The 25,140-nt window shown below is 50.1% G+C and overlaps 1 protein-coding gene across 1 annotated transcript in view; it reads left to right on the forward strand.

Annotated features, from left to right (window-relative positions):
• The first annotated feature begins 269 nt into the window (after positions 1 to 269).
• The window catches only part of SCHIP1 (schwannomin interacting protein 1), a 155,392-nt gene continuing 130,521 nt past the window's right edge, over positions 270 to 25,140 (forward strand). Inside the window, exons 1-3 of the mRNA XM_064152939.1 lie at positions 270 to 322; positions 2,053 to 2,133; positions 5,455 to 5,605. Coding sequence (XP_064009009.1) covers positions 2,066 to 2,133; positions 5,455 to 5,605 — 219 coding nt within the window. The 5' untranslated portion in view covers positions 270 to 322; positions 2,053 to 2,065. The remainder of the gene's footprint in view (positions 323 to 2,052; positions 2,134 to 5,454; positions 5,606 to 25,140) is intronic.

Below are 25,140 nucleotides of genomic sequence, written 5' to 3' on the forward strand. Positions count from 1 at the left end.
ATATTTGTCTGGCTCTGGAGATCATCCAATCCAACTTCCCCTACCAGAGCAGGCTCTCCTAGAGCACACTGAAATATTTGTCTGGCTCTGGAGATCATCCAATCCAACTTCCCCTACCAGAGCAGGCTCTCCTAGAGCACACTGAAATGTTTCTCTAGGGGTTGGAAGGGAACTCTGGAGATGACTCAGTCCAACCTCCCCTACCAGAGCAGGCTCTCCTCAAGCACATTGAAATGTTTCTTTTTCTCTCTTTGTAGGAAGAGCTCCAAAGGCTCCAGCACACCTTGGAACGGGTGAATGATGGCAAAGACTTGCTTCAAAGGTAAGTGTGGGATTTCTGCAGTACCTCACCCATGCTGAAGTGTAAAATAGGATGGGTGTAAGGCATGAGACCCTTTCTGAGGCTCAGTCTCTTTGCTCTGAACTATACTTTTCACTTAGTATTCTAAATGGCTTCAGAGTGTGGTTTAGTGGTGACCTGGTAGTGCTGGGTTCGTGGTTGGACTTGATCTTAAAGGTGTCTTCCCATGAAAACAGTTCCCTGGTTCTATAAGTAGTCACCATTTTGCACCTCTCCCATTCACAGTTCTGCTTTTCAGTTAAAAAAGGATGGTTTCTGAAGCAGCTGATGGTGGAATCATGCAATTAAGTGCCCAGTGAGGTCTCAAAAACTCCATGGGTTGGGGTCTAATCTTACAAACCCTCATCTGAAGAACTTTCATCCATAGGATCACAGAATCATTGTGGTTGGAAAAGGCCTCCAAGCTCATCCAGTCCAACCATTCTCTAACTCTGCCCAGGCTGGTGCTAAACCATGGCCCTCAGCCTCAAGCTATGCCAGGGGAGATTTAGGCTGGAGGTGAGGAGAAAGTTCTTCCCTGAGAGAGTCATTGGACACTGGAATGGGCTGCCCGGGGAGGTGGTGGAGTCGCTGTCCCTGGAGCTGTTCAAGGCAGGATTGGACGTGGCACTTGGTGCCATGGTCTAGCTTTGAGCTCTGTGGTAAAGGGTTGGACTTGATGATCTGTGAGGTCTCTTCCAATCCTAATAATACTGTGATACTGTGTGATACATGTCTGAGTCTTTTAAACTCCTCCAGGGGTGGGATTCAGCCACCTCTCTGGGCAGTCTGTGCCAGTCTGAGGACCCTTTCAGGGAAGAAGTTTCTTCTAACATCCAACCTAAACCTCCTCTGAAGCAACTTGAGGCTATTCCCTTCTGCCTTGTCACTTGTTCCTTGGGAGAAGAGACCAACCCCTCCACTTGGCTCCAGCGTCCCTTGAGGGAGCTGCAGAGAGCCAGAAGGTCTCCCCTCAGCCTGCTTTTCTGCAGGCTGAACACCCCCAGCTCTCTCAGCTGCTCTTCCCCAGCCCTGTTCTCCAAATTCTTCCCCAGCTTTGTTGCCTTTCTCTGGACCTGCTCCAATCCCTTAATGTCCTTCTTGGAGTGAGAAGCCTAAAACTGAAGCCAGGACTCAAGGTGTGCCCAGTATGGGGGGGCTGGTCCCACTCAAAATAGTGTCCAGAGGTGTTGGATTTTTATCTCCCAGCATTTCAAAACAACTTTCTGAAGCTGATTTCTTCCCAGCACCAACTCCTTAGCCATAATTTCTTACAAAAAAATTTTCCCCTCCTATTCCTGCCCAGCTCTTGCTGATGTCATTCATCTGCTGCTGGTGCTGCTGCTCTTCCTTCCCATTTTACTCTCCAGCTTCTCAAAGGTAGCCCCAGGGAGGAAAGTTAATTTAGCACCAATATCTTCTGTGTTTGCCAGTGGTGGTTTTCATTTGTGCTGGTTTTGTTGCTGGGTGAGCCTGCCCCTGGAAGGGTTAGTGCAAGGACCCAGACAGGCTCCAGTTTGGAATCTGGATTCAAATTCATCCTTTGTATTAACAGCCAAATGGAGCTGGATGGAGGGACCAGGAAGGCTTCACCCAAAGAGGGCAGCACCTTCTAAAGAGCATCTCTTGTGTGTTCTTGCCCAGATATGGGAGTTAATTGCCAAAGTGTCATGCGGAGACACCTTAAACTCATTTGCTTTGCTCTCTTGTAGCCATCAGCTTGCCATGGATGAAGAAAATAACATTGACAAGTATCAGATCAACTTACAGCCCTTGGAGTCGAAAGTGAAAATGTAAGTAGCCAAAATAAAGAAGCCATTTTGGCCTTTAAATACAGCTGAGTGTCCAATCCCTCAACCACAGACCCCAGACTGCATCCATCATATATTTCCCTGGAGATTTAAGTAGAAGAAGCCTCAAGTCAGCAAGTTGTCTAAGCTCTGCTCTACCTTTAAGCTCTTGAACATCTTCTTGGAACAAAGTTTCAAGTGTTCAACTTCACCTTGCATTAATTTTGTCATTTCCTCTGTGAGACTGAAGAGCATTTGGGACTCTGATAGATTGTTCATAGGTACAGAGACCATCTCACAGTGTCCCAGCATGGTGGGGTTGGAAGGCACCTCTGCAGGTCATCCAGTCCAAGCCTTCTCCTAAAGCAGGGCACCCACAGCAGCTTGCCCAGCAGCACAATTTCCACAGGGGATTGGAATCTCAAGAGGAGAAGCAGACTCCACAACCTCTCTGGGCAGCCTGCTCCAGGCCTCCAGCACCCTCACACCAACCAGGTTTCTCCTCCTGCTCCGATGGCACCTCCTGGCTTCCAGCTTGTGCCCACTGCCCCTTGTTCTGTCCCTGTGCACCACCAAAAAGATTCTGGTCCCATCTGGAAAGATTTTGGTCCCTACCCTTTAGCTATTGATTAGCACTGATCAAATACGAGACAGGGAATCACAGAATGCCAGGTTGGGGCTCTTCAGCCTGGAGAAGAGAAGGCTTTGAGGAGACCTTGGAGTGGCCTTCCAGTATCTGAGGAGGGCTGGGGAGGGACTACTGACAAGGTCTTGTAATGATAGGATGAGGAGGAATGGGTTTGAACTGGCAGAGGGGAGATTGAAACTGGATGTTAGGAAGAAGTTCTTTGCAGTGAGGGTGATGAGACACTGGCACAGGTTGCCCAGGGAGGTTGTGGCTGCTACCTCCCTGGAGGTGTTCAAGACCAGGTTGGATGAGGCCTTGAGTGACCTGTTCTAGTGGGAGGTGTCCCTGCCTATGGCAGGGGGTTGGAACTGGATGAGCTTTGAGGTCTCTTCCAACCTAAACCATTCTATAGGTTGGAAAGGGCCTCAGGGATCATCTGGTCCAACAAAGCTGACTTGGGAAGTAAGGAACAGAGTGAGCAGGAGCCTCCTCAGTGCTGTTTTTCACATCTAACTTGAAGCCTGCTCAGAGGCCTGCAAGCCCAGCCCATGGGGCTCTTCTGCAAGGGTTTGCATCAGGATGGATATGTGAGTCTAAGGAGAGCTCAGGGTTCCTGGCCTGGGGTGTGCAGCAGAGCTGGGTGACACTAAAAAAGCTGCTCTGTAGTGAAGAGGCAAGCAGCTGCCAGCACCCATCTGCACACCTAGCTGCACCATCTGGAAGGAGGAGATGAAGGCAAAGAAACAGGCCAGGCTGAGAGAGTTGGGCTTGGTCAGCCTGGAGGAGAGAAAGCCCCAGGGAGACCTTCTGATGGCCTTGCAGTGCTGAAAGAAGCTGAGCAGAAAGCTGGGGACAGCCATTTGAGCAGGGCCGGTTGGGGCAGGCCAAGGAGGGGATGGTTCAAACTAACAGGTTTGAACCTCGTGTCAGAGCTTAGTGCCACAGCTCTGCAGAGGTCATAGATCATCCTCCCACACACCTCTCTGCTTGATGCTAGTGCTTTTGCTAGGGCAAACCAAGATGTAATCCCCCAGCACCTCTCCCTGCTCTGCCTAGACCCTCAGGCAGACACAAGTGGCCCAGCACTGCCATCTGGTGAGAGTTGGCTACCAACCAGCAGAGAAAAGAGGATTTCTTTGTGCAAGTTCACATCGAGGTTTGGACACCTGGATAACATTCAGAGTGGGGAAGCAGAGCTCCTACTCCCTGCTAGACCTCACCTGGAGTATTGCGTTCAGTTTTGGGCTCCCCAGTTCAGGAGGGACAGAGAACGACTGGAGAGAGCCCAAGGGAGGGCTACGAAGATGATGAATGGGCTGGAGCACTGCCTGATGGGGAGAGGCTGAGGGACCTGGGGCTGTTTGGTCTGGTGAGGAGAAGGCTGAGAGGGGATCTGAGCAATGTCTATAAATAGCTGAGGGCAAAGAGGGAGTGGACAAACTCTTCTCAGTTGCATCCTGGGCTAGGACAAGGGGCAAAGGATTTGAACTACAGCACAGGAAGCTCCACCTCAACATGAGAAAGAATTTCTTGACTGTGAGGATCCCAGAGCCCTGTCACAGGCTGCCCAGAGAGGTTGTGGAGTCTCCTTCTCTGTAGCCTTTCCAGCCCTGCCTGGATGTGTTTCTGTGTGACCTGTGCTGGATTCTCTGCTCCTGCTCTGGCAGGGGGGTTGGACTGGAAGATCTATGGAGGTTCCCTTCCAGCCCCTAATACCTGTGATCCAGTCCCCATCTGTCACTTTCAAAGAGGCTTGAGTCCCTGGGTGCCCAAGACAGAGGAGCTGTTAAGAGTGGCTCTGAACTTCCAGCCATGCCTGCATTTTAATCTGCCAGTTGCTATATATGTAAGATGTTGAAGCTCTCCATACTTTTAAGCAGACAGTGGCACAGTTTGGGTTTGTAGGATATGAGAGTTGATACATTATGTACAACCTTGCATTTAAAGCCCAGAATCCCAGCATGCTGGGGGTTGGAAGTGACTTTTGGAGGTCATCCAGTCAGTCCAAACCCACTGCTAAAGCAGGACACCCACGGCAGCTTTCCCAGTGTCACAATTTCCACGGCGGTGGGAATCTCTAAAGGAGGACACTCCACAATTTCTCCCTGGGCAGCCTGCTCCAGGCCTCCAGCACCCTCAAACCAAACAGCTTTCTCCTCCTGCTCACGTGGAACCTCCTGGCTGCTGGTTTATGCCCATTGCCCCTTGTCCTGTCCCTAAGCACCACTGACAAGAGCCTGGCCCCAGCCTCTTGCCCCCCACAGCTCCTTTAGTTCTTGCTGAACATTGCTCAGATGCCCTCTGGGGCTGCTCTTCTGCAGGCTCAGCAGCCCCAGGGCTCTCAGCCTTTGCTCCTCACAGGCCCCTCTGTAGCCTCTGCTGGACTCTCTCAAGCAGTTCCCTGTGTCTCTTGAACTGGGGGCCCAGAACTGGACCCAGTACCCCAGCTGTGGCTTCACTAAGCAGAGGGTGAGGAGAGCCTCTCTCAGCCTGCTGGCCACGCTGCAGTTATACCAGCAGTGGCTAACACAAGACCTCTGGAGGGTAGGGTCTGTGTGATCATCATGCAAATCAGAAAACAAAGTGCACCAAAAGAGGAGAGCCCCCCAACACCTCCTCAGAGAAGAACAGGAATTTGAAATCCTATTTTGTTGCTGCCCTTCCCCCTCACCCCTGTGCCTTGGTGTTTGCCGCAGCATCCAGCGAGCATGGCGAGAGTACCTGCAGCGCCAGGAGCTGCCTCCCCACGAGCAGCTGGACAAGCGCAGTCCCTCCCCACCCTCCCTCTCCTCAGACAAGATGAGCAGATCCATCAGCATGAACACCTTCTCTGACAGCAGCACACCTGTGAGTACAGCAGCTGGGGCAAGTCTCCCTTCTGCTTCTTTGTCTTGGCTTCGCTTCTAGGGCTTTGGAGAAACCAAAGCTAAGTTTGGGCTCGTGGTGGAAGAGAGAAGTTGGGGGAAGTGGTAGAGTCTCAAATGAACATTCAATAGTTGTGGTTCACGTAGAGTCATAGAATGTGTGGCTCTGTGTGTTGGGCCTGGATCTCAGCAGATGTTGGAAGACCTCTTAATGGTAAAAAGGGGTTTCCAGGTGGAGTTGTGTTCTTCTGTGGGAAGCAGAGAGCTTCACATGGGTATGTTTAGTACTCTGTGCTCCCCAAACTCCCAAACTGTGCTGTTTCTCACAGTGTTTGGCACTTTGTGCCCTCCAAACTGTGGTGTTTCTCATAATGTTTGGCACTTTGTGCCCTCCAAACTGTGGTGTTTCTCATAATGTTTGGCACTTTGTGCCCTCCAAACTGTGGTGTTTCTTGTAATGTTTGGCACTTTGTGCTCCTCAAACTCCCAAACTGTGGTGTTTCTCATAGTGTTTGGCACTTTGTGCTCCCCAAACTCCCAAACTGTGCTGTTTCTCATAGTGTTTGGCACTTTGTGCTCTCCAAATACCCAAACTGTGGTGTTTCTCATAGTGTTTGGCACTTTGTGCCCTCCAAACTGTGCTGTTTCTCATAGTGTTTGGCACTTTGTGCTCTCCAAATACCCAAACTGTGCTGTTTCTCATAGTGTTTGGCACTTTGTGCTCTCCAAATACCCAAACTGTGCTGTTTCTCATAGTGTTTGGCACTTTGTGCTCTCCAAATACCCAAACTGTGGTGTTTCTCATAGTGTTTGGCACTTTGTGCTCCCCAAACTGTGCTGTTTCTCATAGTGTTTGGCACTTTGTGCTCTCCAAATACCCAAACTGTGCTGTTTCTCATAGTGTTTGGCACTTTGTGCTCTCCAAATACCCAAACTGTGGTGTTTCTCATAGTGTTTGGCACTTTGTGCCCTCCAAACTCCCAAACTGTGGTGTTTCTCATAGTGTTTGGCACTTTGTGCCCTCCAAACTCCCAAACTGTGGTGTTTCTCACAGTGTTTGGCACTTTGTGCTCCCCAAACTCCCAAACTGTGCTGTTTCTCATAGTGTTTGGCACTTTGTGCTCTCCAAATACCCAAACTGTGGTGTTTCTCATAGTGTTTGGCACTTTGTGCCCTCCAAACTGTGCTGTTTCTCATAGTGTTTGGCACTTTGTGCTCCTCAAACTCCCAAACTGTGCTGTTTCTCATAGTGTTTGGCACTTTGTGCTCCCCAAACTCCCAAACTGTGCTGTTTCTCATAGTGTTTGGCACTTTGTGCTCTCCAAATACCCAAACTGTGGTGTTTCTCATAGTGTTTGGCACTTTGTGCCCTCCAAACTGTGCTGTTTCTCATAGTGTTTGGCACTTTGTGCTCCTCAAACTCCCAAACTGTGCTGTTTCTCATAGTGTTTGGCACTTTGTGCTCCCCAAACTGTGCTGTTTCTCATAGTGTTTGGCACTTTGTGCTCTCCAAATACCCAAACTGTGGTGTTTCTCATAGTGTTTGGCACTTTGTGCTCTCCAAATACCCAAACTGTGGTGTTTCTCATAGTGTTTGGCACTTTGTGCTCCCCAAACTGTGCTGTTTCTCATAGTGTTTGGCACTTTGTGCTCTCCAAATACCCAAACTGTGCTGTTTCTCATAGTGTTTGGCACTTTGTGCTCTCCAAATACCCAAACTGTGGTGTTTCTCATAGTGTTTGGCACTTTGTGCCCTCCAAACTCCCAAACTGTGGTGTTTCTCATAGTGTTTGGCACTTTGTGCCCTCCAAACTCCCAAACTGTGGTGTTTCTCACAGTGTTTGGCACTTTGTGCTCTCCAAATACCCAAACTGTGCTGTTTCTCATAGTGTTTGGCACTTTGTGCTCTCCAAACTGTGCTGTTTCTCGTAGTGTTTGGCACTTTGTGCTCTCCAAACTCCCAAACTGTGGTGTTTCTCATAGTGTTTGGCACTTTGTGCTCTCCAAACTGTGCTGTTTCTCGTAGTGTTTGGCACTTTGTGCTCTCCAAGTACCCAAACTGTGCTGTTTCTCACAGTGTTTGGCACTTTGTGCCCTCCAAACTCCCAAACTGTGCTGTTTCTCATAGTGTGGCACTTTGTGCTCTCCAAACTCCCAAGCTGTGGTGCTTTTCCTCCAGGTAACTGTGTTTTCTAGGCTGTTGGGTTTTCCTAAAAGAGGTTTGAAGAACTTAGTCTGAGGATCAAAAGTGAAATGTGATTTTGGAATAGACATTCACACCAACTTGCAAACTGGGTGACCTATGCCTACAGGGTGCCCTTCTCTTTTTAAGGTGACTCTAACCTTGTAACTCAAACATGCAGCCCAGTTTTTGTGGCTGTCTCTGGAGTAGGATGTCCTAGGTCCTCCAGTCAGCAGAAAGACAGAGAGCTTATAAATGTTCCTTTCAGCTTTGTGACAGAATGCACCAGCTTGCAGGAAACTGTGGGCTAGAGAACATGAAAGAATTCTACAAGTCAAAGAAAGAGAGGGGTTATAGAATCACAGAATAGCTTGAGTTGGAAGGGATCTCCAAAGGTCATCCAGTTCAACCTCTCTGCAGTCAGCAGGCACATCCTCCACTAGATTAGGTTGCCCACAGTCCTGTCCAGCCTCATCATGAACATCTCCAGGGATGAGGCCTCAACCACCTCCCTGGGCAACCTGTTCCAGTGTTCCAGCACCCTCATGGTGCAGATATTATTCCTCACATCCAATCTCCATCTTCTCTGCTCTAGTTTGAAGATCCTGTCCCTGCAGCCCTTTGCAAACAGTCTCTCTGCAGCCTTCTTATAGCCCCTTCAGGCACTGGCAGGCTGGTCTGAGGTCTCCCTGGAGCCTTCTCTTCTCCAGGCTGCACACCCCCAGCTCTCTCAGCCTGTCCTTGCAGCAGAACTGCTCTAACCCCATGAGCATATTCATGACCTCCTCTGAACCTCCTCTATCAGGTCCATGTCTCACCAGGGCAGAATAGAGGGGCAGGAGAAACTTTCTTGACCTACTCACCACAGCCCTTCTAATCCACCCCAGAACAGTATTGCACCTCCTGGCCATGAGTGCACATTGCTGGCTCATGGTCACCCTCCCATCCACTAGGACCCCCAGATCCTTTTCCCCTTCGTTGCCTTCCAACAGATCAGTCCCCAACCTATACTGATCCATGGGGTTGTGTTAATCACTGGGCAGCCCTTGGTGGCTTCTGAGTTCACTACAAAAAGTCTAGAGGTCATTGCTGGTGATGTTCTTAAAGTGGTTGGAGACCTTGTGTAAGGAAGAGGTGTATGTTAGTTTACTTCTGCCTTTGGTTGCAAAGTCAGAGCAAAGTACAACATATGCACACAGATCCAGCAGCCCTCTACAGGAATGGGAACACCAGTCCTGGACTGATGGAGACAGTGAGGCCACAGCTGCAGTGTTGAGTCTAACTCTGAGCTCTGTAGTTCAAGAGAGACAAGTACTAGGGAGAGAGTCCAGTGGAGGCTATAAAGCTGCTGAGGGGCCCGGAGTAGCTCTGTGAGGAGCAAAGGCTGAGAGCCCTGGGGCTGAGAGCCTGCAGAAGAGCAGCCCCAGAGGGCATCTGAGCAATGCTCAGCAACAGATCAAGGAGCTGTGGGGAGCAAGAGGCTGGGGCCAGGCTCTTGTCAGTGGTGCTTAGGGACAGCACAAGAGACAATGGGTGCAAACTGGCAGCCAGGAGCTTCTATCTGAGCAGGAGGAGAAACTTGTTTGTTGTGAGGGTGCTGGAGGCCTGGAGCAGGCTACCCAGAGAGGTTGTGGAGTCTCCTTGTTTGGAGAGTTTCCATCTCCCCATGGCATTGTGCTGCTGGGCAAGCTGCTGTGGGTGCCCTGCTTTTAGCAGGGGAATTGGAATGGATCATCTCCAGAGGTCCTTTCCAGTGCCACCAGGCTGGGATTCTGGGATTTGACTGCTTCTATCGGCACAGGCTCAGGCTGAAGCTAGGTGAGCTGTTTCCAGCTGCTGTTTCTGTGACACCATGGTGGGGCAGCTGCATGGGACCTGCCAGCACTTAAATAAAAGATGACTGAGAACAGAGTGGTTTATTTTTAGGCACTTTGTGTGCAGAGCTGGAGCCCAGGATGACAAAGTAGGTTGCAATATTGGGTTATGCACTGATGCCTCCTGTATTAAGCGAGTTCCTCTGGTGAGGGGAGGGAAGTTCGGGTATTAAAATTTCTCTGCCGCTGGCAGTTGGTGAAGTTTGGCTGAGGCAACCACCACAAGAGGTCTCTCCTAGCCCGTGCAGGAAAAGTGTGGGATGCTCTCACACTTTTCCCATCACTAACCGTTTTAAAACTCATTTTTCAATGCTTCTGGGTTAAAAGGAGTGTGTCTGGAAGCCATTTATTTGTGGGGACGCTTGGGTGATGCAGTTGCTACTTCATTTGTATTCATGCAGCCTCCACTCAGCTGACTTCTTCATCCCACTTGGTTAATGCAGAGGAAAATGGGAATATTTTCTTACACTTCCCTAGTGCCAAGACTGCCAACAAGCTTTGTAAGAGCAGGGAATGTTTCTGGAGGCAGAGGAATCCCTGTTTATTTAGTGTGACCACGGGCACTAACTGTGGGAGGTGTTAGGGGTGGGGGCCTGAGCCCTGGCAGGAGCTGAGCATTCACAATTTGCAGGCTGTTGCTGGTTTGTAATCAATCACACTCTCTGAATTCATCAAAGATGACCTCCACTTCTTGGGCCAGCCGAGAAAATAACAGCAGAGACACAAAGCAAGAATTTTTAGAGTAGCTTTAGAGAAGTGAGAAGAAGAGGATGTACCAGGAGCAGTTTGGACTCTGCTCAGCAGCAGCAGATATGTTGTGCAGTTAGAGTTGTTTTCTGGTCAACCATTCTACAACTTTCATGGTTGGAGGTTTTCATGGGACTCTTTTAAAGCCATCTGGTTCCCATGGGATAGGGAAAGCTGGGCAAATGGGATTTGGCTCCAGGCAGTGTGATCAAGCATTTTATCTCTGGTTCCTCTCCAGTGATGTGAGACCTCCTTGACTCACTCTGAAGATCATCTGCATCATTTGCAGATGTGGTTTCATAAAGCTGTAGCTTAGCCCTGCTGGCTGTGGTTACCTCATTTCTCTTCAGAGAAACAACCTAATTGTGTGATTCTAGGACTCAGAAGCCTGAAACATCAGTAGCTATGATACCTTGGAATTGTGTTTGAATTTGATTTGGATCACCTTGGTTGCCTTGGCTGAGGGGAGACCTCATGGCTGTCTGTGGCTGCCTGAAAGGAGGCTGTGGGGAGGCTGCTGCTGGTCTCTGCTCACAGGTAAACAGTGACAGAGCAAGAAGGAATGGCCTCAAGCTGCCACTGGGGAGGTTTAGACTGGACATTAGGAAACATTTTTCCCCAGCAAGAGAGGTCAGGGACTGGAATGAGCTGCCCAGGGAGGTGGTGCAGTCACCAACCCTGGCTGTGTGTAAAAGTCGTTTGGATGTGATGCCTGGGGCTATGGTTTAGGGTGAGCCTTGTAGAGTAGGGATCTGGGTTGGACTTGGTGATCCTGGGAGGCTTTGCCAGCCTGAATGCTTCTGTGATTTCATTACTGCAGACAACTGTTGCTCTCTAAACCCTGATGAAACGCTCATCACACAGAAAAAGAACTTAGAGATGAAGTGGGAGGAAAAAAAGAAGCCCACACCTGAAATAATTCCACATCTTTGCTGCTCTGTCCAGGTTTTGATCATTTCCAGCAGCTCTCCTGTTTGAAACTTTGTCTTAATTCTGTGGCAGAGGATGTGTGAGGCACTGAGTCCTTGTGGGTATTCAAGGGAAAATATTCTTCCTTCAGACTTGGTTTGAATGCCTTTTGCCCTTAAAGGCTGAGAGTCTTCTCTCCATGACATTTAATGACAGTTCTTCATGTCCTGGCTGAAGGGAGCTAGGTGGTAAACAAGGCTACAATTAACCATTGCCATCTTTGTCTTCTACCTCTTAAGGATTGGTCAGAAAGGCTCAGAGACCTGGAGAACTTTTTAGCATGGAGAAGAGTAGACTGCCCAGTTGTCACCATAGGGCTGGAGAGAAACTTTGGCTCCTGACAAATTTCTTACCACTCTCTTAATGCCACAACTTTCCAAGGAGAGTAAATTATCAACTCATGCTTCCAAAGGGATAAATCCTTCTTGACATTAGGGAAACAAAATGATGAAGCTATCTCAAAGTGTTTGTGCTGGAGTACACAAGGTTTCCTTGGGCCTGCCTTCCAGCAGATAACTCATAAAATGGACAGAGTGACAGTGGAAGGACAGAGCTGGAGTCATAGAATTGTAGAATGGTTTAGGTTGGAAGGGACATCAAAGCTCATCCAGTTCCAACCCCTCCATGGACAGGGACACCTCCCACTAGAACAGGTCACTCAAGGCCTCATCCAGCCTGGCCTTGAACACCTCCAGGGAGGGAGCAGCCACAACCTCCCTGGGCAACCTGTGCCAGTGTCTCACCACCCTCACTGCAAAGAACTTCTTCCTAACATCCAGTTTCAATCTCCCCTCTGCCAGTTTAAACCCATTCCTCCTCATCCTGTCATTGTAAGACCTTGTCAGTAGTCCCTCCCCAGCCCTCCTGTAGGTCCCCTTCAGATACTGGAAGGCCACTCCAAGGTCTCCTTGAAGCCTTCTCTTCTCCAGGCTGCAGAGCCCCAGCTCTCATAGCCTGTCCTCATAGCAGAGCTGCTGCAGCCCTCTGAGCATCTTTGTGGCCTCCTCTGGATTTGCTACAACACTTCCATGTCCTTCTTGTGTTGGGGTCAGCAGAACTGCACACAGTACTCCAGGTGGGGTCTAACAAGAGCAAAGGAGGCGAATCCTCTCCCTTGCCCTGCTGGCCACACTGCTCTTGATGCAGCCCAGGACATGGCTGGCTGCCATGAGATGGGAAACAGCTGCTGCCAACCATGAGTGTGTAAAAGAAGAGGCAGCTCCCCAATTCACAGAATGCCAGGTTGGAAGCGACCTCAAGGCTCATCCAGTCCAACCTTTCAGGGTAAGAATATAGTTTAAATGAAATGGCTCAGCAAGCCTTGTCAGGAGGGAATCCAGCAGCTCCCAAGGGAGGCGTCCCTCATCAGATTATTCTGCCAGGAGCACATGAGCAGTGTGTTTACCTTCTTTCAGTGCTTTATTACCCCCTCTCCCGTGTTTATTTTTAACCAAGGAATTAGAAGCAACACAAATAACACATTAAAAAATAATATTCCTTCTTACAAAGACTTTACTGAGCAGAAAGGTGGCAAAACTTCCCTTTCTTCCTGGTGTGTGACTGAATTCCTGCCTTTTTTCTCCCCCCAAATAAGCTGCTCTATATGTAGTTGCTAAAAAAAGAGATGTGCCCCACTAGCATATGGCTGTGGTTATGACCTGTTTTCATGGTGACACCATTGTGTCTCTTTAAATGGTTCAACCTCAAGAACACAATCTGTGAAAGCCACTGAAAACCTGAGAATTCTCAGCAGACAAGCAAAAGCTGGTGCCAGACGTGGCTGCATCCAGGGGCTTGGAGGAGTGGGGGTGGGGGAGGGGATCTTGCTTTCAGAACTTTCATTTGAAACCTTGAATTGGCAAAATTATTGACTTGCTCTGTTCTGGACAGAAATGGCCTCTGCTCTGTGTGGTTTCAAATGCCATATCCAGGAGAATGTTGTCCAGGAGGAGGTTGGAATGAGCTGAGTGTTCACACACAACCACAGAAACGTTCAGGCTGGCAAAGCCCCTCAGGATCACCAAGTCCAACCCAGATCCCTGCTCTGCAAGGTGCGCCCTAAACCATAGCCCCAAGCACCACATCCAAACGACTCCTACACACAGCCAGGGTGGGTGACTGCACCACCTCCCTGGGCAGCTCATTCCAGTGCCTGACCACTCTTGCTGGGAAAAAAAATTTCCTAATGTCCAGTCTAAACCTACCCAGTGGCAGCTTGAGGCCATTTCCCCTTGTTCTATCACTGTTTACCTGTGAGCAGAGACCAGCAGCAGCCTCCCCACAGCCTCCTTTCAGGTAGCTGTAGACAGTGATAAGGTCTCCCCTCAGCCTCCTCTGTTTCACACTAACCATCCCCAGCTCCCTCAGTCACTCCTCATCAGATTTACTCTCCAGGCCCTTCACAGCTTCCTTGCCCTCCTCTGCACTGGCTCCAGCACCTCCACATCCCTTCTGTAATAAGGTGCCCAAAACTGAACACAACACTCTAGGTGTGGCCTCACCAGAGCCCAGTCCAAGGGGACAATCACTTCTCTGGATCACTGCTTCTGGACACAGCATTTCTGATCCCAGCCAGGATGCCTCAGGCTTTCTTTGCCACCTGGGCACACTGCTGGCTCACATTGAGGTATTTGTCAATTACAAGCTCCAGATCCCTTTCAGCTAGCCAGAATGAGAGGAAGGTGTCTCAAGTTGTACCAGGGGAGGTTTAGGTTGAATATTAGGAAAAATTTCTTTGCTGCAATTGTCAGAGATTGGCACAGGCTGCCCAGAGAGGTGCTGGAGTCACCATTCCTGGAGCTGTGGCCATGGCACTTGGGGACATGTATCACAGTATTATTAGGATTGGAAGAGACCTCACAGATCATCAAGTCCAACCCTTTACCACAGAGCTCAAGGCCAGACCATGGCACCAAGTGCCACGTCCAATCCTGCCTTGAACAGCTCCAGGGACGGCGACTCCACCACCTCCCCGGGCAGCCCATTCCAGTGTCCAATGACTCTCTCAGGGAAGAACTTTCTCCTCACCTCCAGCCTAAATCTCCCCTGGCACAGCCTGAGGCTGTGTCCTCTCGTTCTGGCGCTGGCCACCTGAGAGAAGAGAGCAACCTCCTCCTGGCCACAACCACCCCTCAGGTAGTTGTAGACAGCAATGAGGTCACCCCTGAGCCTCCTCTTCTCCAGGCTAACCAATCCCAGCTCCCTCAGCCTCTCCTCATAGGGCTGTGCTCAAGGCCTCTCCCCAGCCTCGTCGCCCTTCTCTGGACGCGCTCAAGCATCTCAATGTCCCTCCTAAACTGGGGGGCCCAGAACTGAACACAGCACTCAAGGTGTGGTCTAACCAGTGCAGAGTACAAGTGACCACAGCACTGCTGAGTTGATGATTGGACTCGATGATCTTCAAGGCATTGTCCAACCTTATCAGCTCTGTGGTCCCCCAGCAGCTAACTGTCACCCTTGTTCGAAGCCCTCCGCAGCCGCGGGGCTGGGGGGGCCGGAGGTGGTTCAGCACCGCGGACAGCGGCGGCATCGCTTCAGGCGCTTCAGCGCCATCCTCCCGCTCGCTCCCTCCCTTTCCGTGCTCCCGGCTGCTAGGGGTCCTACCTGACTCTGTAGAGTGGTCATTCCTTACTGCATTGGAGAGCTTAAGCTGCTTCCCACCGAGGGATGTGCTGGTTGAATCCCTATGCACGTGGAATCTGATTGTCCTAATCTGACCATCTGGCTATTTTCCTCCCCATTCTCCTGTGGGTGATGTCACACAGAGCAAGATCCAGGTCTTCACCCCTTCCACCAATCTGGATCAGCTGCAGAGGTCTCTCACTATCAAAAGGCCATTGAGGTGCTGCAGTGGGTCCAGAGAAGGGCAACAAAGCTGGTGAAGAGCCTGGAGAACAGGGCTGGGGAGGAGCAGCTGGGGATGTACAGCCTGCAGAAGTGGAGGCTGAAGGGAGGAACCTCTTGGCTCTTTACAGACCTCCTGACAGGAGGTCGGACCCAGGTGGGGATTGGTCTCTTCTCCCAAAGAACAAGCAGAGGATAAGAAAAAATGACCTAATATTGTGCCCAAGGGGAGGTTTAGGTTGGACACAGGGAACAAAAATCTACCCCAAAAGGTTTGTCAAGCCCTGGTCCAGGCTGCCCAGGGCAGTGTTGGAGTCCCCATCCCTGCCTTCAAAGCCAGGTGACCTCCAGAGATGCCATCCAGCCTCAGACATTCTGTGATTCTGTAAAGTAATAGTTGAAACTGGAGGGAAATAGGTGAGTGTGAATGGAATCAAAAATACAGACAGCAGCAAAGAAATGTTTGTGACTTGTTTGATTGCTAATTAAGCCTCTTGTCAGGCTGGATTCCTTCTCTTGTAGCTTGAGGAAATTGGGCTGTAATTAAGAAATATTTGTAGGAAGAATTAGCACAAATTAAGAAGATTCCCAGGACCAGAGGATGTTAGGGGCTGGAAGGGACCTCTGGAGATCTTCCAGTCCAACCCCCCTGCCAGAGCAGGACCAGACAATTGAGTGCAGGTTGCACAGGAACACATTCAGACAGGGCTGGGAAGGCTCCAGAGATGGAGACTCCACAACCTCTCTGGGCAGCCTGTGCCAGTGCTCTGGGACCCTTACAGTCAAGAAGATCTTTCTCATGTTGAGGTGGAACTTCTGTGCTGTAGTTTCCATCTATTGCCTCTGTCCTATCCCAGGGCACAAGTGAGCAGAGGCTGACTCTGTACCTTCCTGATCCCATGCCCTCAGATATTGATAGACATTGTTCAGATCCCCTCTCAGCCTTCTCTCTAGACTGACCAGCCCCAGGGCTCTCAGCCTCTCCTCATCAGGCAGTGCTGCAGTCCCTTCAGCATCCTTGTAGCCCTCCCTTGGACTCTCGCCATCTGTCCCTCTTGAACTGGGAGCCCAGAACTGGATGCAATATTCCAGGTGAGGCCTTACTAGGGCAGAGTAGAGAGGGAGCAGAACCTCCCTCCACCTGCTGCCCACAATCTTCTCAGTGCTCCCCAGGCTCCCATTGTCCTTCTTGCCTACCTGGGCACATTGCTGTCCCATGCAGAACTCGCTGCCCAGCTGCACTCTCAGCTCCTTCTCCACAGGGCTGCTCTCCAGCAGCTGTTGAGCAGGGTGGGAGTCTTTGTACAGCAGCAGATTTAAAAGATACAAAGACTTTAATTTCTTTATGTAGTTGATTTGGGTTTTTTTTTATACTCTGAGAGTGGTAACACAGAGAGCTTTGCTACCTTCCACCACTTCTTTCCTGTGTGTATTAATTACCATGCCACAAACTTAAACTTCTACCTGCAGATTAGCTCTTCAACATCATAGACTCACAGAGGCATAGAATAGTCTGCTCTGGAAGGGACCTTTAAAGGGCATCCAGTCCAACACCCTGTACTCATCAGGGACATCCTCCACTAGATTAAGATGCTGACAGCCCTGTCCAACCTCACATTGAATATCTCCAGGGGTGGGTCCTGGGTCCTCAACCACCTCCTTGGCCAACCTGTTGCAGTGTTCCACCACCCTCATGGTGCAGATACTATTCCTTGCATCCAATCTGAATCTGCTCTGCTCCAGTTTGAAGCCATTGTCATCATCCTGTCCCTGCAGGCCTTTGCAAACAGTCTCTCTGCAGCCTTCTCGTAGTCCCTTCAGGCACTGGCAGGCTGCTCTGAGGTCTCCCTGGAGCCTTCTCTTCTCCAGGCTGCACACTCCCAACTCCCTCAGCCTGTCCTCACAGCAGAACTACTCCAGCCCCCTGATCATTTTCATGGTCTCCTCTGGACCTGCTGTATCAGGTCCATGTCCTTCCTATGCTAAAGGCTCCAGAGCTGAACTGAGTGCTCCAGACAAAGGCTCACCAGAGCAGAGCAGTGTGGCAGAATTTCAGTGCCTGTTTCTCATGGCAATCATTACATGTCCAACATGCAGTGCTCCTTATGTGTGGGCGAGGTAGCTCTCCAGAAATCCAGCAGCTCAGAACGTTTCCTTCGTGGCTGGCAAACCTTGGTGGATGGAACAAAGAAAAGAAGGAGGGGGGGGGAAAGCCACACTGTCATCACATGCTGCTCACTGAGGATTTTTTAACTCTTTGGTAACTCTGGGGTTGCTTTTTAGCCATTACCAAGCCTTCATTAGATGCTGGTTTCAAGCACTGCCTTGGTTGGATGAAATGCATTCCCTTGATCTACCACTGCTTACCTCTGGTGATTTGGGAATGCAGCACAGGCTCAGAGTCATGGAGTTGTGTGACAGAGTTTTTGGACAGTGTCATTTGCTTTCATATTTAATTTGCTCCACCAGAAGTTGTCACTCTCGTGGCTAAGGGAAAGAAAAAGAATGTCCTGACTGTGTTCTAACATTATATATTTATAAGTCTTGTCATCTTTACCTGAAATGATCTTGGTTTGCAGACTGCAATGCAGTGTTCCTTAGCAGCAAGATAAAGGTCTGGAGTAAAACTGAGGTTCATAGTGGAGGTTGGAAGGGACCTCTGAAGATCATCCAGTCCAACCCTCTGCTAAAGCACATCACCCACAGCAGCTTGTCCAACAGCACAATGCTCAGGGGGGAGATGGAAGCTCTCCAGACAAGGAGGCTCCACAACCTGCTCCAGGCCTCCAGCACCCTCACACCAAACAAGTTTCTCCCCTTGCTCAAATGGAACCTCTTGGCTGCCAGTTTGTGCCCATTGCCCCTTGTGCTGTCCCTGGGCACCACTGACAAGAGCTTGGCCCCAGCCTCTTGCTCCCCACAGCTCCTTTAGCTCTTGCTGAGCATTGCTCAGATGCCCTTTGGGGCTGCTCTTCTGCAGGCTCAACAGCCCCAGAGCTCTCAGCTTTTGCTCCTTACAGAGCTGCTTCAATCCCTTGGCATCTTTATAGCTTCCTCTGGACTCTATCCAATTGTTTCCTGTGTCTCTTGAACTGGGAGGACCAGAACTGGACTCAGTACTCCAGATATGACCTCACTAGGACAGCATAGAAGAGGAGAAGAACCTTTCCCAACCTTAGGGTCCCCATGGCTCCATTGTGGCAGGTTCAAAATGCTTCTTGTTGCACTGTAGGCAGAATCTGGGAGCTGGGCAATGGAATTTTTTTTGCATTATCATCAAAGTTTTAATTAAAAGAAAAAAAGAAGAAGATGTGAGATTTATCAGACAAGATTGAAGAGATTCTTCCAGTCCATTAATTCATCTGGGTTTTTTTCCCTCATGCTGATGAGAAATCATACATCATCCTGCCTGACATCATTTTCAAGAAGACATTTCTAGCAGAAACTTTCCTTCAGTCATAACACTGCCTTCAGGGCTTGAAAGAAAGGACATGTGATGGTGATATCTCCACCCTAAACGTTCTGCTGGGGCTTGGACCCTCCTACCTGTAGGCAGCTTGTCCCCATTTGTGTTCATTTCACTCATTGTGGAGGCTAAAAAAAACCAGAAAAATGTCCTTGCTGTATCCAGTCTCAGGTTTTCACAGCAGGTTGCAGTTTAAACACAACAGGGAAAGTGGTAGAAAGTGAAGCCAGATGCCATGAGGACTTTTTTTTCCTGCCCAGACCCCACACCAGATGAAACTGCAGGGCAGGGTTGGCTCCCCTTCCACAGGCTCCACTGATGTTGGGTTCTGCACTTCAGCCACAACAACCCCAAGCAGTGCTACAGGCTGGGGAAAGAGTAGCTGGAGAGCAGCCAGGCAGAGAGGGACCTGAGGGTACTGGTCAACAGCTGAACATGAGCCTGCAGTGTGCCCAGGTGGCCAAGAAGGCCAATGGCATCCTGGCCTGGATCAGGAACAGTGTGGCCAGCAGGATCAGCAAAGTCCTTCTGCCCCTCTACTCAGCACTGGTCAGGCCACACCTTGAGTGCTCAGTCCAGTTCTGGGCACCACAACTTTAGAAGGATATTGAGGTGCTGGAATGTGTCCAGAGAAGGACATCAAGGCTGGTGAGGGGCCTGGAGCACAGCCCTGTGAGCAGAGGCTGAGGGAGCTGGGGGTGTGCAGCCTGGAGGAGAGGAGCCTCAGGGCAGACCTCATTGCTCTCTAAAGCTACCTGAAGGGAGGCTGTAGCCAGGTGGGATTGGTCTCTTCTCCCACACACCCAGAGACAGAACAAGAGGACACAGCCTCAAGCTGTGCCAGGGCAGGTTCAGGCTCGATGTTAGGAGGAAGTTCTGCACTGCAAGAGTGATTGACATTGGAATGGGCTGCCCGGGGAGGTGGTGGAGTCACCGTGCCTGGAGGCATTTAAAAGGAGGGTGGCTGAGGCTTAGTGCCATGGGTTAGTTAATTAGAAGGTGTCAAGTGATAGGTTGGATTCCATGATCCTAGAACCTGGTGAATTCTGCGATTCTTTGGTTATGCAGTGGCTGTGGTGGTCTGCACCTTAGTGCCACCCTGAACTGGAGTGGCTGCTGTGAGGTAGGACTTGTGAAACAATACATGGAGATGTTTAGTTCTTACTGGATTGGATCTGATGAGGTGGGGCTTGGTCTGTCCTCCCAGGCAGCAAGTACCAGGATGAGAGGAAACAACCTCGAGTTGCACCAGAGGAGGTTTAGGGTGGACATGAGGAACAATTTCTTCCCCTAAGGGATTTCAAGCCCTGAAGGAGGCTGCCCAGAGCAGTGGTGGAACCCTCAGACATGCTTTCAAAGCCACGGAGATGTGGTGCTGAGGGCCATGGCTTCGTGGTGCACTTGGCAGTGTTGAGTTAGTGATTGGAGTCAGCACTAAAGGTTTTTTTCCAACATGAACCAGTTTGTGATTTCATGATTTATGCCCACCCTGGAGACCTGCTTCCCTTGGGTGCTCCCAAACTTAGCTCTAAGAACTGACTGAAGAAGATACTCCAATTGAGGAGGAGGCAGGTTAATCAGCCTGATTAATTAGATGAACCTTTGGGAACCCCAGGAGGGTAGTGGAATGCTGGCAGCCTGGGCTGCATCCAGAGCAGTGTGGCCAGAGATGGAGAGAGAGCTGAAGCTTCAAACATGCCTTCATTTGAGGCCAGCAAATTAACCTGAGTACAGAAAATAGTCCTGCCATGGCAAGTTGTCCTTCTTGGTTGAACTGACATTTCTCACCTCATCCTTTCTTCCCCAGTTCTGGTGGTGTTTGGGGTTTTTTTTCTTTCCCTGCAGTGTCTTTTTTTCTTCTTCAGCTCCATCTGCTTCAGCACTACCAACACCAACTCTGCCCTTATGTCCTGCTTAAAATAAAGAAGAGATTACACTGCCACGTGTTAGAAATTGACAAAATTAGGGTTCTGCAGTGGGGGAACCAAAAATAGGTCCAACTCTCCAAACATAATTTTCCAGCCTTGTCTAAGCCTGAGCCCAGGACAGCTCTGGTGATGTCTGGATGATGCCTGAAGCAGAGTGTCCCTCTGAAAAGTAGAAAAGGGCATGTGTGTGGGATGCTGTGCCAAGGGTCAGGGCTGGGCTGGTCACCAGTTGAGTGCCAGAGGCTCTCCATGAAGCCCTTTGCTTTCTCAAAGGAGACACATAGGGAAGAAGGGAGAGAGATGGATGAGGTGAGAAAGAAGCTAAGCCAGCTGGGATGGAAAGAAGAGAACAGACTGACAGCCACCTGGCTCCAGCCTCCTTTCAACCTCCTAAAACATGTCCCTCAGCACCACAGCTCTGACTCTGGGGATGAGGATTCAACCTCCTCTCTGAGCAGCCTGTGCCAGTCTGAAAGCCCTTTTGTGAAGGTGTTTCTTCTAATATCCAACCCGAACCTCTGCCTGGGGTGACTTGAGGCCATTTCTTCTTGTCCTATCACTTGTTACTAGAGAGAGAAGACCAACCCCCACCTCACTGCAACCTCCTTTCAGGAAGCTGTAGAGAGCCAGAAGGTCTCTCCCTTCAGCCTCCTTTACTCCAGGCTGAATAATCCCTGTTCCCTCAGCTGCTCCTCCCCAGCCCTGTTCTCCAGACCTTCACCAGCTTCATTACCCTTCTCTGAACCTGCTCCACACCTTAAATGTCCTTCCTGGGCTTTGCTGGTCCTGCTGGCCACACTGTTCCTGATCCAGGCCAGGATGCCACTGGCCTTCTTGGCCACCTGGGCACACTGCAGGCTCATGTTCAGCTGTTGACCAGCACCCTCAGGTCCCTCTCTGCCTGGCTGCTTTCCAGCTACTCTTTCTCCAGCCTGTAGTGCTGCTTGGGGTTGTTGTGACCAAAGTGCAGAACCTGGCACTTGGCCTTGTTAAGAGCTGTTTCACACTCAGAAGCAGTATCCCATAGGGCTTTTGAAAGGTGGGGTAGGAAAGGATCATCTCAGCTCCTTTCTGCTGCTGGTGGTAGTAGAGCATCAGTAGATTGCTTTTTCTTTCTGCTGTGTGTATGGAATGTTGAATGTCCATGGGATTACTCAAATAGATACACTGGGGGTTAATGGCAGAAAAATCAATTCCTGCATGATCTCAGTTGGTGGCAAAAGGCCTAACCAGACAATTCTGAGTTGTACTGCTGGTATAGCTGGGGAAGGGTCTGGAGAACAGGGCTGGGGAGAAGCAGCTGAGGAAGCTGGAGGTATTCAGCCTGGAGAAAAGGAGGCTGAGGAGAGACCTTCTGGCTCTGTACAGCTCCCTGAAAGGAAGTTGTTCCCCAACGAACAAGTGACAGGATGAGAGGAAATAGCCTCAAATTGCACCAGGAAAGGTTTAGGTGGGATGTGAGGAGCAATTTCTGCCCTTTGAGGGCTGACAGTCCCTGGAACAGACTGCCCAGGGCAGTGGTGGAGTCCCTGGAGGATGGGGGACATCCTGCTGCTGTGCTTGGCAAATCCATCCTTCACCTCCTGTGCCACACTTGTGGGGCTTCACTATTTTCAAGTGGAGAAGCTTTTCCTTCCCAAGCTAGACCCCGTATTGCCAGTTCCTCCTGATGGTCTTTAACAGTGCTGCTCCTCTCAATGAGAGATTAGAGTCTGGGCACTTAGCTAGAAAAATGCTGCTGAAATAACCTCAGTGGCCAAGCTTTGGCCTCTCCAAGGTGGTTAAAATTCTCTTGCTGTTCCCAGAAGCCACAGACAGTGGATTACTTTTCACGGGCAGACAGCATATCCTTCTCTCAGGGCAGGGGTTATGACCAGAGTGGATGAAATGATAAGCCAATGAGTGGGGCAGCTGCCATACTCTATCAGCTGCCTAAATCAGCCTGTTCCAGACAGAAATCCAATCCTGTGGAATATGTTTCAAATAGATTTTTCAGGTCCAACAAGGAATTTGCAGAGTATTCTTGATAGATTTGCAGCAAGATAGCTTTAAAGACATTTTTGTTGCTTTAAGATGTTGAAATGCTTTCAAGCCCTCTTCAAAGTAATGAAATTACTTTGGTAGGCTGTGGAGGTTTAAAAAAAAATAATCTTATTGTTATTATTATATTTGACTATGGTATTGTCCAGAAGCCTTAGTTGTTGTACTGCCTGTGGGATCTGATGGGCTGCCCAGGGAGGTGGTGGAGTCACCGTCCCTGAAGGTGTTCAAGCAAAGCCTGACTGAGGCACTTAGTGCCATGGTCTGGTTGACTGGATAGAGCTGGGTGCTAGGCTGGACTGGATGATCTTGGAGGTCTCTTCCAACCTGGTTGATTCTATGATTCTATCTTGCTGTAATCCCCGAACGTTGCAGTATGAATTCAGGTCACACACCATCACAGACCCATCCAATGATTTGGGTTGCAAAAGCCCCTTAAGATCATCCAGTCCAACCCTCAACCCCACACTACTGTGGCCACTAAACCCTGTCCCCATGTGCCATGGCCACACCATTCTTGACCACCCCCAGGCACGGTGACTCCACCACCTCCCTGGTCAGCCTGTGCCAATCCCTGACCGCTCCTGCCCTCAACATAGGAAGGATGTGGACCTGATGGAGCAGGTGCAGAGGAGGCCATGAAAATGCTCAGGGGCTTGAAGCAGCTCTGCTCTGAGGACAGGCTGTGGGAGCTGGGGGTGTGCAGCCTGGAGAAGAGAAGGCTCCTGGAAGCCTCATAGCAGCCTGCCAGCACCTGAAGGGGCTGCAAGAAGGCTGCAGAAAGACTGTTTGCAAAGGCTGCAGGGACAGAACGAGGGCAATGGATTCAAAATAGACCAGAGAAGATTCAGATTGGATGTTAGGAACAGGTTCTGGACCATGAAGGTGCTGGAACATTGCAACAGGTTGCCCAGGGAGGTGGTTGAGGATCCATCCCTGGAGATACTCAAGGTGAGGCTGGACAGGGCTGTGGACAACCTGATCTAGTGGAGGATGTCCCTGCTGAGTGCAGGAGGGGGTTGGACTGGATGCCCTTTGGAGGTCACTTCCAACCCAGAGCATTCTATGATCCTTCTGAAGCAGCTGGGAGGGAGCAGGGCTTGTTGCAGACTTGTGCAGAAATGCTCTCTTTGGATAGAAAGAGTTTATCTTCCATAATTTTTCTTTATTGTGCAAATATTTTATGCAAATATCCAGGCTAGGAAGATGTTTCCAGATGGAAATGCAATAGTTGTGGAATTTTTCCTGGCACTTTTTGACAGACTATATAATAGTGAATGGGTTTATGCTAATGCTGTGCACTGGAATTCATATTTTATAGCTACTTTGAAATGCAAATTAAAGGAAGTTTTGGAAGTGGAAATCATGTCCTCTAAGATACACAGTAAAATGCAAAGAGGTGAAGGAAGTCAGAGGTGGCACTTGAGAGGAGAAGCAGACATGAGTTGGAAGGGACCTCTGGAGATCATCCTATCCAAATCCCCTGCTACAGCAGGGCACCCACAGCAGCTTGCCCAGCAGCACAATGCCATGGGAGGTTGGGATCTCTCTAGACAAGGAGACGCCACAACCTCTCTGGGCAGCCTGCTCCAGGCCTCCAGCACCCTCATACCAAACAAGTTTCTCCTCCTGTTCAGATGGAACCTCCTGGCTGCCAGTTTGTGTCCATTGCCCCTTGTGCTGTCCCTGGGCACCACTGACAAGAGCCTGGTCCCAGCCTCTAGCCCTCCACAGTTCCTTTAGCTCTTGCTGAGCATTGCTCAGATGCCCTCTGGGGCTGCTCCTCTCCTGGCTCAACAGCCCCAGGGCTCTCAGCCTTTGCTCCTCCCAGAACTGCTCCAGGGCCCTCAGCAGCTTTGCAGCCTCCAGCTGTTGCCAGTCTCTCTTGAACTGGGGAGCCCAGAGCAGGACCCAGTACTTTGTCTCATCAGCAGACTTGCTCAGAGCCCACTCAGCCTCTGCTGCCAGCATCCCTGGTTGCTGAACCAGTGCTGGATCTGTCCCACCCCTATAGCTTTAGGGCAAGCCATAATTCCCATGAATTCTTAACCAGCTCAGACACCACTGGAAGAAGAGCCCCACACAGTCATTTTCTAGAGTCACCTCAACTCCTTTTCCACAGCAAACCTGATATTTCCCAGATCTCCAACCTCAGCTAATCAGGAATGCCTCCTGCTGCATCCAACACATTGGAAGGGAATTAGGGATCACCATCTGGCAGTAAGATTCCCTTCCTTTCAAACTGCTCTCCCTTCTTAATTGCAATGTGCTTTAATTAACAGCAGACGTGTCAAGATGCATCATGCCTCAATTATATTCACAATGAGACTTTGCAATTGTGGAGGGACATCTGCACCAGGAAAGAGATCTGTCTCTTTACTCTGTCCTGGTGAGGCCACACCTGGAATATTGTGTCCAGTTCTGGGCCCCTCAGTTCAAGAAGGACCTTAGGGAACTGCTTGAGAGAGT

This window comes from Pogoniulus pusillus, chromosome 13, assembly GCF_015220805.1.
Source record: "Pogoniulus pusillus isolate bPogPus1 chromosome 13, bPogPus1.pri, whole genome shotgun sequence".
Lineage (NCBI taxonomy): Eukaryota > Metazoa > Chordata > Aves > Piciformes > Lybiidae > Pogoniulus > Pogoniulus pusillus.